Source organism: Peromyscus maniculatus, chromosome 22 (assembly GCF_049852395.1).
Source record: "Peromyscus maniculatus bairdii isolate BWxNUB_F1_BW_parent chromosome 22, HU_Pman_BW_mat_3.1, whole genome shotgun sequence".
NCBI classification, from domain to species: domain Eukaryota; kingdom Metazoa; phylum Chordata; class Mammalia; order Rodentia; family Cricetidae; genus Peromyscus; species Peromyscus maniculatus.
This window is the reverse complement of record NC_134873.1, coordinates 56,581,409-56,595,343: the sequence shown is the minus strand read 5'-3', so window position 1 is coordinate 56,595,343 and position 13,935 is coordinate 56,581,409. Positions and strand designations below refer to the sequence as shown.

Genomic DNA, 13,935 nt, shown 5'->3' with positions numbered 1-13,935 from the left:
CAGCAGGATGCCGGGCCTGGGGTTCCAAAGGTGCGGGTTCACTCCTCAGCTCCACTCGCTCCCTGTACCACAGTCACCGGACTCCCCTCTACAGCGGCTGAGAGGAGAATCCACACTTAGAACCCGCCCAGCCTAGGTCCTCGGCTCAGCAGTGACAGTCCCACACACCACACACCCCCACCCCTGCCAGGCTCTAAGAGAGGCTCTGGGCTCAGACATTCTGAGGTGCTATGGTGGTTGCTTTGATGGATGCCTCGGCCTGTCTGCCGGCCTCTGGATGGGGCCTGTCAGCAGATTGGCAGGGCAAACAAACCGGCTTCTCTGTGGTCCCTGCTGGGTACTTCTCTGGATGCAGCTTTAAAGCTGTGGGTCTGTGTTCATTGTGTCTTCTTATCTACTGTGAACAGCCGACAGGCTACCTTCTGTGCGCAGAGGTGGGGGTTGCGAGCAGATGTGGAACACCACAGTCAAAAAGGACCAAGACTGGCCTCTGTGTATCACCAGTCCCTGAGGGTTTGGCAGCTAGCCTTTTGGAGCTCTGTCCCCTCGCTAAGTGGGGACAGAGAGGCCCTCAAGGCAGCCTGAGGCTAAACGGGTGGGCAGTTCTTACGTACATAATGACCTGACTGGGCAGAGCTGAACTTTCCACTGCGAGTAGGACTCTTTGCTTTTCTAGAACCTCAATGTTCCCTAAAAATCCTGCCCCTCTGGGATTGGAAGATTCGAGATACATTATGATGAAACTGACATCTATTGACCACGTAAATTGGGTTTATTTAGAGGGCCTGCTTTCTTGCATCGGCTTCTCTGCCCCCCTCTGAGAGGCGGCCTGACTTCCTGGTCATCACTGGAGGGAGCCTCACTAGGTGCTCTGAAGTGGGAAGAGCAAGAAGCCAGGCTGAGCAAGACTGAACGAGGCAGGCGATCTCCTCCGTTGCTGGCCACACTTCTGCCTCAGCCAAAGCCCGGTCTGCTCTTTAGATTCTTCCTCCTCCTCCTCCTCCCAAAGTCTTGGGCTGAGGCTGGGGTTCTGCTCTTTTGAGGGGGGACAGGAGGGGTGGTGATCTCATCCTTGAAGGGGATTAGTCACCGGAGAGACAGGGACGGAGCCGGGGGCAGGATGGAGCTGACACTATGTAAATGAGTCATCTTCCCGGCAGCTCCACCGGGGCCGGTCTTGACAGCTGCTCCCCAGGAGAGACTGTTAAACGGGAGCCACCCGGAGGCAAGAGTAGTTAGCCGGCTTTTAATAACTCATTTTGTTGAATGATTTCTTGTGAGGAGACAAGAGTTGAATCCCAGGGATGAGGCACAGAGTGGGGGTTAACCACAACCCCAGCAGGAAAGCTGTGCCCGCCGCGCTCAGCGCTCCAGGGAGCCGCTTTGTGCTGACAGCTTACCCAAACCTTTCTCCAGTTGAAAAGCACTGGCCTAGAGGCTGGGCCGAGCCACTAGGGAAGGAGCGTGTTGAGCATGCATGCATGCATGCACAAGGCTTTGGTGTCCATCTTCATCACCAAGAAAGAAAACCCCTGGTCTGCACCATGGGATTTAGCCCTGTTTTCCCAGCTCCCCTGTCCCCTCTGTCTCCCAGACCTCAGCCTCCTGCCATTAAACAAACAGAAAATCATCCCAGAGGCCCCCAAAGACAAGCCAGGCAGGCAGGATAGCGGGGGGGGGGGGGGGGGGGGGGCAGGTGCTTTTGCCACGTGACTGACTGGCTCCTGCCACTGTATCCAGAGTCACTGAACACTGGAGTGAGATGGACACTCAGCCCTGCACCCACAGAGAGACCTACACCCAACACTTCTGCCCTTTGAATTCGCCCAACCACAAGCAGCAACAAACACAGAAGAGAAGTGTCACTCTGCTTTTCCAACAATAGCCCCATACCTCTGTCACCTGTCTATCATCTATCTATCCTATCCATCCATCTATCCATCTATCCATCTATCTATCTATCTATCTATCTATCTATCTATCTATCTATCTATCTATCTATCTATCTATCTACCTACCTACCTACCTACCTACCTACCTACCTACCTACCTACCTACCTATCTATCTATCTATCTATCTATCTATCTATCTATCTATCTATCTATCTATCTATCTATCTATCTATCCTATCCATCTATCCATCCATCCATCTATCTATCTATCTATCTATCTATCTATCTATCTATCTATCTATCTATCTCCTATCATCTATCTATCACCTATCATCTATCTGTCTGTCTCTCCATAGATCTACCTATCTATCTATTGTAGAATATTTGATCACACTGTGAACCCCAAGATTTCATTATTTACTGGAAAAATCTGCTTCTAGTTGTGGTGTGGTTCAGCCCTAGCACACACCTTCAATCCAAGAGCTTTTCTGCTTGACTACTGTAAACAGGATTAAAGAAAGTCGACCATAGGTCAAGAGGCAGAGCAAGCAACCAGGTGACAGGAAAACACCACAGAGAGTACAAGGAAGTCAGGAGGACAGATAGAGAGACCCACAGGAAGTAGATGGGAGGGGCAGTCAGTTTGAGGAGTCGTGTTTGAGATAGCGCAGGAGAAAGCTCTTTCTGGGGTGTCTGCTGAAAAGGAAGGTGAGCTGGGTGCTTTCTCTGCCTCTCTGAGCTAGCAGGCTTTCACTCCAGCATCTGGCTCCTGAGTCTTTATTGGTAAAAACTGAATGATTGAGATTCAGTTAAAAACAACTATCTATCTATCTATCTATCTATCTATCTATCTATCTATCTAATCACCTATCTATCTATCTATCTATCTATCTATCTATCTATCTATCTATCTATCTATCTATCATCTACCTACCATCTGTCTATCTATCTATCTATGTATCTATCTATGTATCTATCTATCATCTATCTATTTATCTATCTATCATCTATCTATCATCTGTCTATTTATCTATCATCTATCTATCATGTCTATCTATTTATCTATCTATCATCTATCTATCTATCTATCATCTATCTATCTATCATCTATCTATCTATTTATCTATCATCTATCTATCTATCATCTGTCTATCTATTTATCTATCTATCTATCATCTATCTGTCTGTCTGTCTGTCTATCTATCACCTATCTATCTGTCTATCTGTCTATCTATCTATCTATCTATCTATCTATCTATCTATCTCCTATCTATCATCCAATCTATCTTCTACCTCTCTGGATTGACAAAGCTGGCACTTACCTCTAGATGGACCTTCTACCCAGCAGAGAGCCCGAAGCTGGAAGTGAGCCCAGAGGTGAAGCTGAGGCCCAGTGAAGAGAAAGACGAGAAAGATGGAGGCAGGCGGAGCTTGTTTCCTATGCCCAGATTCCTACCTAGTTTTTTAAAGTGCACTTTTCTCACACATCTGCCCTGAAGCGTTTCCCAGGAAGCTAGTGCTTTCATATCACTCCGTAGGCTCCGGAGAAACCATGCCCTCCCTTAGCCCTCACATCCACAGTGAGAGATTGGCACTGGGTGTCTCAGAATGTGGAGGGGCAGAAAGAAGCATTGTCCACGTGACCCCACTTGTAGATGGAGCCACACGACAGCCACCACGGCTCCGGCCCTCAGCAGTCCACGAAAGTCTTGGGAATGGCGACTTCCTGACTTTCTTCTGAGGCTTCTAGACTCTTCAGTTCCTAGAAAGCAGAGCTGGGTAGCATTCATTCATGCAAAGCTGTGAGATGGATACAAGCTTCTCCCTGCGTTCTCCTTTTCTTTTTCCCACAGACTCACGTACTCCTACCCAGCCACAGGCAGGCACCAGAAGGCTGACCCCTGCATGTGCCCCAGACCCTGTGTCCAGCTCTAGGGGATGGCATGTCTTCCTCAGTCCTGGAGCTTGGCTCCTACACTCTTGACATCCCAGTCTTCAAAACTGAGCACAAACTCTCCATCCACTGGCTTTTCCCAGTCACCCCAGCAGGGGTTCTTCAGGGGGAGCTACTACAGGGGATGCATCTGGTGAGATGGGATTGTCTGTAGGTTCTCCAGGTGATGCTGCTGTGTGTGACTTAGATCTGAGTGCTGTCTCCCTGGGACTGTGGCACACTGTCTTCCTTGTTTCTTCCAAACTCTTCCCTGGACGTCTCTCTTCTCTTCTCTTCTAGCTACAAGCATTATCACTTCTGCCGTGCTCTTGGGCAAGTTACTAACTTCAGCATCTTTATCTGTTGGGTGGATCCCATTTACAAGTCTCACAGACAGGGAGGATAGTAATTCCCACCACGGTCCATCCAATCTAAGGCACTATTGGTCACAAATACCCTCAACCATGTGTGTACCATGGAATTGACAATATTGCCCAATAAACTGTGACGTTGCTTGTAAGGTGCATGATGAGTTGAGACATGTTAAAATACAGAGGGTGGGGAAGGGAACCGGGTGGGTGCCCTGGGGCGGCCAGGGTTAAATGATCTGATGAGCCTGAAGGACTCCCCACAATGCTGGATGCTGAGGGTGACCCAGATGGGCTGTTCTTGGCCCTCCTGGGTTCCAACCCTCTCTCAGTGCTTTGCGACCTTTCCCAGCTCCCAAAGGTTCAGGCTTATCAAGATAGCTCTTTGTCCACCCCGGGAGTCCTGAAATTTCAGGTCCGTGGCTTGTGGCCCAGGAAGTCTCTGACCCTGTCATTCTCACCTGACCAGACCACGGAGCGCAGCTGAGAGCCTCTTTGCTCTCTTACAGAGTCAGGCCGTACTTCACCCACACTGCAGGCCCTCCCCTCACATCCAGAGAAAGGGCCTCAGCCCAGCTTTGTATGAGTCAGTCTGTCTGTCTATCTTGTTTGTTTGGTTGGTTTTTTTTTGTTTGTTTGTTTGTTTTGTTTTGTTTGTTTTTGAATAGGGTTTCTCTGTGTAGCTCTGGCTGTCCTAGAACTCACTCTGTAGAGACCCGCTTAAGAGACCTGATTGTCGAGGTTGGGGATTTAGCTCAGTGGTAGAGCACTTGCCTAGCAAGCACAAGGCCCTGAGTTCAACCCTCATGGCGGGGGGGGGGGGGGGGGGGGGGGGGGGGGGGGGGGGGGGGGGGGGACGGACACCTGATTGTGGGCTCAGTGGCTACTCTTCCAGAGGACCGGGGTTCAAGTCACAGCAGCCACATGGCAGCTCACAACTGTCTGTAATTTTAGTTTCAGGGGACCTGACACCCTCACACTAAAGCACATAAAATAAAATGAAATAAGTGATTTAAAAAAGAGAGTTCCGCTTGCCTCTGCCTCCCTAGTACTAGAATTAAAGGTGTCCCCACACACACACCACCTGACCTTCTTATGAGTCTTGGAATTCTTGAGGGTTGAATTAAATTCGAATTTAGACAATTCAATTTTTTTTTAAAGATTTATTTTATTTACTATGTAAACAATGTTCTTTCTGCAAGTTTGCCTGTACACCAGAAGAGGGAATCAGATCTCATTATAGATGGTTGTGAGCCACCATGTGGTTGCTGGGAATTGAACTCAGGACCTCTGCAAGAACAGTCAGTGCTCTTAACCACTGAGCCATCTCTCCAGCCCCCTAGTCAATTCAAATTTATCGGAGTGCATGCTTGTAATCCCAGTCCTGTAGCAGGGGAATTACTGAAAGTTCAAGGCCAGCCTGGGTTACAGAGCATTGTCTCTGTCTCAAAGCAGTGTCAAATGAGATGGTGATGTTGGGAAAGGATTCCTAGAGACAGGTGGGTCTTCGTGGCCAAGGTTAGCAAATCAAATTCAGGCCCTGCGATTGCAGTTCTAGTTCACGTAGGAAATCGTCTTTTAGTAAAAATATGCCCCAAATGGAAATTCTAATTAACTCTCTACAGCTGGACATCCTCCAAGATACCTACTGACATATTTGACTTAAATCTAATATCATAATGACTTCAGTTGATTATAGCAGAGTCCTGTGGAGATATTTGTTAAAATGCAGATTACTGGGTACTAAATAAACCCTCTGGAAGGGGACGAGTCCTGGAATCTACGCTGTAGTCATACAGTCCAGCTGCTTCCTAACACCCTGATTGTTACGTCACCCTGGGGAAATTCTTAGTGGCATTTTTAGTCTCAAAAGAATACCAGCTTGGACTATAAATCACATCCCTCTCCCCGGAGTCAGCAGAGCAGCACCTCCACGCAGAAGGTTCCAGAGGGTGATGACCCGAGTCTCCCACTGCCCCAGGGCAGTACAGCCTCCAACATACGGGTCCGGCGAGCACCTCTGCTTCCGTGTTGACTTCCTTGCCTGGGGGTTCCTGGGGATAGTTACACCCTCTTCCCAGAGTGGCTGCATAGGAAGAGAATGTCAGTGTCCAGCGTCTCACAGAGGCTACCACCCAGGGAGGGGTGCATGATGCCTATTGGTGGTGTCTGCCCGATCTCAGTCCCAGGCTCCTCAAATCGAACCGCAAAGGCTCTGTCCACAGGGCCCCGTTTGAGAAAACCGCAGCAGGCAGACTGTGGGAATGAGAGTCACAGCTTTTGTCAGAGTGACATAACAAAGCCCCAAGTCTGCTCGTTGCAGACTGGGATGGCAGATCAGTTGTGGCATCCACTAAACAGCAGGCTTTTGTTTACGGGGACAGACTGCACCTCTGCAGGGTGTGACGGGGGGGGGGGGGGGGGGCAGCCTCAGTTTCCTGGGGATTTCATTTTCTGGGGCTGGGGCTTTGGGGTCCTTCTCCAGATTCAGACTGAGCTGCCTGAGCTTGAGGGGGCAGCCACTCTACCGAGGAAGCAATGTGTGGGCCAGCTCCGCAGTCTTCCCCAGTGTCCTGTGCCCATCTTGGTGACGGGGAGGGAAGATGTCATGTTCCTCCTTGTCTGCCGAGCTGAACTAACGATGTATGGTTTAGAAGGGAGTAGTGAGCCCGACAAACCAGACCTAGAATAAGACAATCGAAGACACACTCAGCGGCTGTTCATTGACCCACTGCCGAAGAGCCCCCAGACCTGCCGGAGGGCCCCCAGACCTGCCGGAGAGCCCCCAGACCTGCCGGAGAGCCCACAGACCTGCCAGAGAGCCCCCAGACCTGCCAGAGAGCCCCCAGACCTGCCAGAGAGCTCCCAGACCTGCCGGAGAGCCCCCAGACCTGCCGGAGAGCCCCCAGACCTGCCGGAGGGCCCCCAGACCTGCCGGAGAGCCTCCAGACCTGCCGGAGAGCCCCCAGACCTGCCGGAGAGCCCCCAAGCCTGCCGGAGAGCCCACAGACCTGCCGGAGAGCCCCCAAGCCTGCCGGAGAGCCCCCAGACCTGCCGGAGGGCCCCCAGACCTGCCGGAGAGCCTCCAGACCTGCCGAAGAGCCTCCAGACCTGCCGAAGAGCCTCCAGACCGACCCCCAGACCTGCCAGAGAGCCTCCAGACCGACCCCAGACCTGCCGGAGAGCCCCCAGACCGACCCCAGACCTGCCGGAGGGCTCCCAGACCTGCCGGAGAGCCCCCAGACCTGCCGGAGGGCCCCCAGACCTGCCGGAGGGCCCCCAGACCTGCCGGAGAGCCCCCAGACCTGCCGGAGAGCCCCCAGACCTGCCGGAGAGCCCCCAGACCTGCCGGAGAGCCCCCAGACCTTCTGTCACCTCCGTACAGAGCGGCCGCACAGCTAATCACACATCCAGTGTCATTCAGGGGTACAGTCATTGTCCTTCCAAGTGGTTGTGCTGAGTGGAAACTGAGCGAGGGCCACGAGAAGACTCCAGCAAGGGTTCTGGCCCTGCTCTATGTAGGAAACTAGGAATAGGCTGTACACAAATAATTTGGTATTAAAGGCCACTTATCTCGTATTGGTCATCTTGCTGAGACCCTTGGAAGGTTCAGCTATCCAAGCCAAATCTGCAACCTAAACCCAAATACTAAAGGAGGACCTCAGTAGAAGCCAGAAACCAGACGTGGGGGTGGGGAGGTGGGGGGGTTAGAGTCCCCACAAACACTGGGAAATGGAGGAAATAGTCTTGGCCACATGGTGTAGAGTGGGTCTGTGGTCAACCAGACCCTTATCCAGAAGCAACAGACATCTCATGACCCAAGCCCTGGGTCAGCTCTTATCTAATGACCAGTGTGTCTCATCTGTGCTATGGAAGGTAAGTCCACCTTGGAACAACGAAGGAAGATCAGTGGTGCCTCCACGTGTCCAGGTCGAGGGGGGCAGCTGTGATCAAGAGCCACAAAGGCCTCTTAGAAACCAGAGGCAAGACACTTAGGGATAACACTCTTCTCCCTGCCTCCCCACTCCCCAGATGTGGGGCCCTGGCAGCTGCTTGCCGTAACCCATGGTCTCCTCGGTGAAGTGGGGCCTGCCTCTGTAACATGAATCTTAAAGGGGCTTAATAAAAACATCTTAAAGGGTCTTTCTAGCCTGTAGAGGTGGCGTGATCTGGTACACGCAGGGCCGGCACAGAGTGCAGGGCAAATGCTGTGAAATCGGTTTGCCAAAAGGGCTGACAGAGAGCAGCTTCGTCTCCACGGGTTGTCGTTGAGGACTTCCTTTTGCATGCTTTCACAGCATCTTCCACAAACACCAGCGTTTCCAAATAGCCTTCTGTCTGGGTTTGGCTCCTTAGTGCCAATCTTGGGATGGAGCCTCATCCCCAGGTACCAAATCCAACCTTCTAGTTCACCTCCTGCCAAAGCTTAGCGTGTTCCTCCTGCTCTGGCCTGACCTGTGGCTTAGGAGTGTGGGTGGGCTGGAATCTTGTCTTCTGTCACTGGGCCTTTATGTCACTTGCTAGTGGGGCTACCCTGCCCACTCTAAGGACAGGCATGCCCTTTTTTAAGAGCCCTGGGTTCAATTCCTAGCACTAACCAACCAATACTCATGGCCAAAAAGCAAAACAGAATGAGAAAAGGGCCAGGGTCCCATAACCCCCTTGCGAGGACAGGCCCTCCACTGGCCTAAAGAACTCCCATTAAGGCCTCACCCCGAAGGTTCCATCACCACCTAGTTGTGCCTAGACCTCAAACCTTCAACAGATGAGAATTTGGAAGCTACTCAAGATCCAAACTAGCCAGGCATGGTGGTGAATGCTGTAAACCCATCACTTAGGAGCTAGCAGCAGGAGAATTAGGGGTTAAAGGTCATTTTGAGATACATAGCAAATTTTACTGCTATACAAAGTGTCCTGGAATTGGTTGGTTCACAGAATGAGTTCCAGGACAGTTCCAGGTGAGTGGCCTAGGGATTCGTGGAAGAAGCCTACACACAAGGACTCTAATATCTCAGATGCATCTCCCACCAATATCCAGGATAATTTCTAGACTTTCAGATGCCTGGGGGTGTGCAGGGTATCCCTTTGTCAAACCTGTTTTGTTAGTGAATCCAGCATGGACACGTCTGGCTGGACATAGTATCACACCTGTAATCCCAGCAGTCTAGAGATAGAATAAGGGATCCAGAGTTCAAGTTACATAGTAAATCTGAAGCCATCCTGGACTACATGAGAAGCCTGCTGAACCTACACACTCACACACAGGAAAAAAGAAAAAAAAAAAGAGGAAGAGTGAACAATTACGTGCCACAGGTTGTTCTCGGTGTTGACACTTTAGCCAGAAAATGGAAAGAATAGGAAAGTGCAACTCAGCATTCTCATAACTAGACCAAGCACCCATTTCCCAGGCTTAGGGTTTTCCATTTCTTTAGGAATTTAACAAAGGAACCCCTCCACTAGAGATTCCATTTCCCACTGCGACAAAGGGAGGTGGTGGTGTGTGAGGGCCAGGCTCTCACCGCCCTCTTCCCTCACTAACACCTCAAGGGACAACTCAAAATTCGGGTCTCTTAGGCGGGCATGGAGCGCAGTGATAGAGGACTCGCCAGGCTTGCTCCCGGCAGGGCTGTATTCACCAATGGCGACAAAATAACAAAACATCCAGGTGTTTTTCTCTCAAACTCTAATAAAATAGTCCTCAAGCTGAAACAGCTAAGTTATAACAAAAGTTGTAACACTCTAAAAATCAAGAATTTTTTCTTACGTGGAGGTATGAGAAAACACATAAAATGCACAGTTTAACACATCCGACAGAGCTAGCCTTTGGGTGACAAATCGAGGGCCCCTGGATGTAAATCACTCTTCCCTGCACCCTCTCCCCGAGAAAGCCCTACTCTTTCCTTATAATTTGATCAATCAAGTAGGCATCCCTTAAAAAAAAAAAAACTGTATTATATTACTGAAACAGTGCAGGTTACTTCCTTTACAGCTTCTTTTGTTTAATGTCCTTTTTTTTGTGTGTGTGAGATTCATTGTATAAGTAGCTATGGCTTGTGGTTTTTGTTTTTTCTTCAGCGAGGAGGTTCCCCTGTATTGAGCAGACCATGGTCTAGTTACGTTGCTGGGCACTGGTTTATCAATATAGGACTCTAGCTGAATGGGGTGTGTGGGTACAGGTGCCTGAGGCTTTGATGGCAGAGACTTTGGACCCTCTGCCGCTAGTTACAGGTGGCTGTGAATCACCTAGATGCTGAAGTATCTACTAAGGTCCTCTGCAAGAGCAGTATGTGCTCTTAATCGATGGGCCATTTCTCCAGACGCCAATCTGCAACTTTCTAAATTTATTTTATTTTGTTTTTGAGACAGGGTCTGAAGGGATTGGCATCGGCTCAGGACCCCCAAGACCAAGTTCTCAGCACAAAGGAGATTTATTTGCCCTAGAGCGACAGAGGGTAGGGAATGAGACACAAAGACAGGAGATAGAGGATCAGGGAGAAGGGGAATGGAACCAGGGAGAGGGGGAAGGGATAGTTGTCCTGGAGGGACAAAGGACAGCCTCTGGAGAGGAAGGAGACAGATGTAGCCCGTAGGAAAATGCTATTATAAAGGTACAAGGGGAAGCCCCATGTTAGGATGAGGTGTTTAATTTTAATTGGGCATGTTAATTAGGTGAACCAAAGGGGGCTTTTGATTGCTGGACTTCAATACTTTGAAAGCTAGACCCTGGTAGTCGGCGTCAGGAGGAGGAAGTGGCCAAATAGGGAATAGAACTTGGTGGCCAGCGTTAGGAATGTAATCTAATGGTTTTTAAAGAGGAAGACAGAATGGGGGAGAAGGACAAGGCCTGCCGGAGCCATGTTTGCCGTGCTCGGGCTGGCTAGAGTCCCTTCAGGGTCTCCTATATCGTAGGCTGGCTAGTGATTTACTATGTAGGCAAGGATGACCTTGAACTCCTCATCCTCCTGCCTCTGCCTCCTCAATGCTGGGATTATAAGCATTCATCACCGTGCCTACACGGTACCTCCACATGCACTAATATAAATACGGAGTTGATTTCTTCATGAGCCCAAGAAGTACAATTTGGCTTTAGATTACTGTAAAATCCTTTCACAGTCCTGGACAAACCACTAACATTTTGTTTTGTTGCTGTAATTGGCTTTTTTTTTTTCATTCTTTTGTGGTCAAATTTGGAATGCAGCGCATAAACCATCTTTTTCAATGAGTAATAGCATAGGCTTTTCCTTGAACTTGAGTCAGTAAGCGTAAAATGAATAGACGGCTTGGGCGTTTCCTCCAGGGAATCAAGAAAATGATTAGCATACCCGCTTAAGGAATTTGCTCTGTTAGTGTTAGGGAGTATTTTCTCTGGCCTATTTATGGAGACGGTAAGCCAGCTGGGACAAAGCCTCCTTGATTTCTTCCCAGAGCTGGACCCACCCCACAGCAGCACGCGGGTTCTCCCTTTCTGTTGGGGACACCTCTGAAGCTTTGCTCCCCCAGGCATGGAAATGTGTGATGTGGTCAGACTGCGCGCAGACTCCAAGCCCCAAGAAAAATCAAGACCCGCCCCGCCCCGCCCCCTTCTCACTCCGCCCCCTTCTCAAGCAAACTCTAATGCGCACACTGGTGGGGCAGCCCGGCCTCCTGTGGGAATCCGTTAACACATCCTTTAAAGCCCAGCTTTCAGCAAATGGGTAGGTGGGTTTCCTCTCTTAATTGTAAGGGTTGAGAACAGTAAGCAGCTGCCTAGGTCTAGGACAGACCTTCCAGCCGTAGACCAGCACCACAGGACCCAGCTGGGCCAAAACGGTTTCCCTGGGCCATGGTCTGAGCGAGGGTGACTGGTGGTGGTCCTGGAGAGAGGGGGGTCAGCAGAAGCCCCGTGGCTGGGGAGGGGAACTTGTCCCCCTAAAGGATCCTTGTGTGAACTTGGTAAGTGAACCAGAGCTATCTGGTCATTCTCTCTCACTGGTCCCAGAATAAGCAATTGCAATTACAAGATGTCCTTCTGGAAGTCCAGCCCAACAAGGCTGTCTGCCTGGGAATCCATAAAAGAAAAAAAAAATCAGTTAGGGGAACAGGTGTTACTGTAGGCTTTGTGGGCAGCTCGGTGGTTTGCGTCTGCGAACCTGTTGCTGCTTGGCTGAACCTATTGGGCCCATCTTAGTGCCTATCTGCCCTACCCATGTTGTGTAAATATCCCCACGGCAAAGGCTTCTCTCCGTCTTGTTGGGGTTCCCATGACTGTCAGGATAGGAGTTGATGCCGCATCTGTATTCGGCCTGTCGCACGCCCCCACCAGGTAGGGACCTCCTGCCCTCGCTGACCCTGGCTCTTATCTCTACAGGTTTCGGCATGACCACCCCAGCCACAGTGGGCGGGAAGGCCTTCCTCATCGCCTACGGACTGTTCGGCTGCGCGGGGACCATCCTGTTCTTCAACCTCTTTCTGGAGCGCATCATCTCGCTGCTGGCCTTCATCATGCGCGCCTGCCGAGAGCGCCAGCTGCGCCGCAGCGGCCTGCTGCCCGCCACCTTCCGTCGGGGCTCGGCACTGTCCGAGGCCGACAGCCTGGCGGGCTGGAAGCCCTCGGTGTACCACGTGCTGCTCATCCTGGGCCTGTTCGCCGTGCTGCTGGCATGCTGCGCCTCGGCCATGTACACCAGCGTGGAGGGCTGGGACTACGTGGACTCGCTCTACTTCTGCTTCGTCACCTTCAGCACCATCGGCTTCGGGGACCTGGTGAGCAGCCAGCACGCCGCCTACCGGAACCAGGGGCTCTACCGCCTGGGCAACTTCCTCTTCATCCTGCTCGGCGTGTGCTGCATCTACTCGCTCTTCAACGTCATCTCCATCCTCATCAAGCAGGTGCTCAACTGGATGCTGCGCAAGCTGAGCTGCCGCTGCTGCACGCGCTGCTGTCCGGCGCCCGGCGCGCCCCTGTCAAGGCGCAACGCCATCACCCCGGGCTCCCGGCTGCGCCGCCGCCTGGCCGCGCTGGGCGCCGACCCCGCGACCCGCGACAGCGACGCCGAGGGCCGCCGCCTGTCGGGCGAGCTCATCTCCATGCGCGACCTCACGGCGTCCAACAAGGTGTCGCTGGCGCTGCTGCAGAAGCAGCTGTCCGAGACGGCCAACGGCTACCCGCGCAGCGTGTGCGTCAACACGCGCCAGAACGGCTTCTCGGGCGGCGTGGGCGCGCTGGGCATCATGAACAACCGGCTGGCAGAGACCAGCGCCTCCAGGTAGAGCGGCTGCCCGCCCCCAGCGCCGCGGACCCGGCCTGGGCTGCGCGCCGCCGGGCGGGTTTGCTTCAATCCTCTCCGAGACCGCGCTTTCTTAATCTTTATCCAATAAAAACGAAACGACACGAAACAAAACAAAACAAAACCACAAAAAAACAAAAATGTTTTCTAAAGAAATACTATTTGGCCAGGCCTGACGTGACCAAGGGCAAGTTTTAGATGAGACTGTGATCTTTTGAGTCCCCTCTTGGAGCACCGTGCGCCCCCAACAGATTTCCCTTGCAGGAAGAGAAAAAGTGGCACCCCAAATCCCCCCCTCTCCCCGTGCCAGTGCATACTGCAGCAAGGAGAGTGCATTCCTGGGCTTTGCAGACAGGCACTAAAGCCTTCCCCATGCACATAAGCAGCTGGCAACCCCGAAGCATATGGTGCCGCCTTTCATGGCTCTGAATTACCTCCTCAGCCTTTAGAATCCTGGCCCAGCCTAGCAGCTTCC

The 13,935-nt window shown here is 51.6% G+C and overlaps 1 protein-coding gene across 1 annotated transcript in view; it reads left to right on the top strand.

Moving 5' to 3' along the window:
* Kcnk12 (potassium two pore domain channel subfamily K member 12) overlaps nt 1-13,568 on the top strand; it is a 53,849-nt gene extending 40,281 nt beyond the window's left edge. The window contains exon 2 of the mRNA XM_006986484.4: nt 12,542-13,568. Coding sequence (XP_006986546.1) covers nt 12,542-13,443 — 902 coding nt within the window. The 3' untranslated portion in view covers nt 13,444-13,568. The remainder of the gene's footprint in view (nt 1-12,541) is intronic.
* The last annotated feature ends 367 nt before the right edge of the window (nt 13,569-13,935 follow it).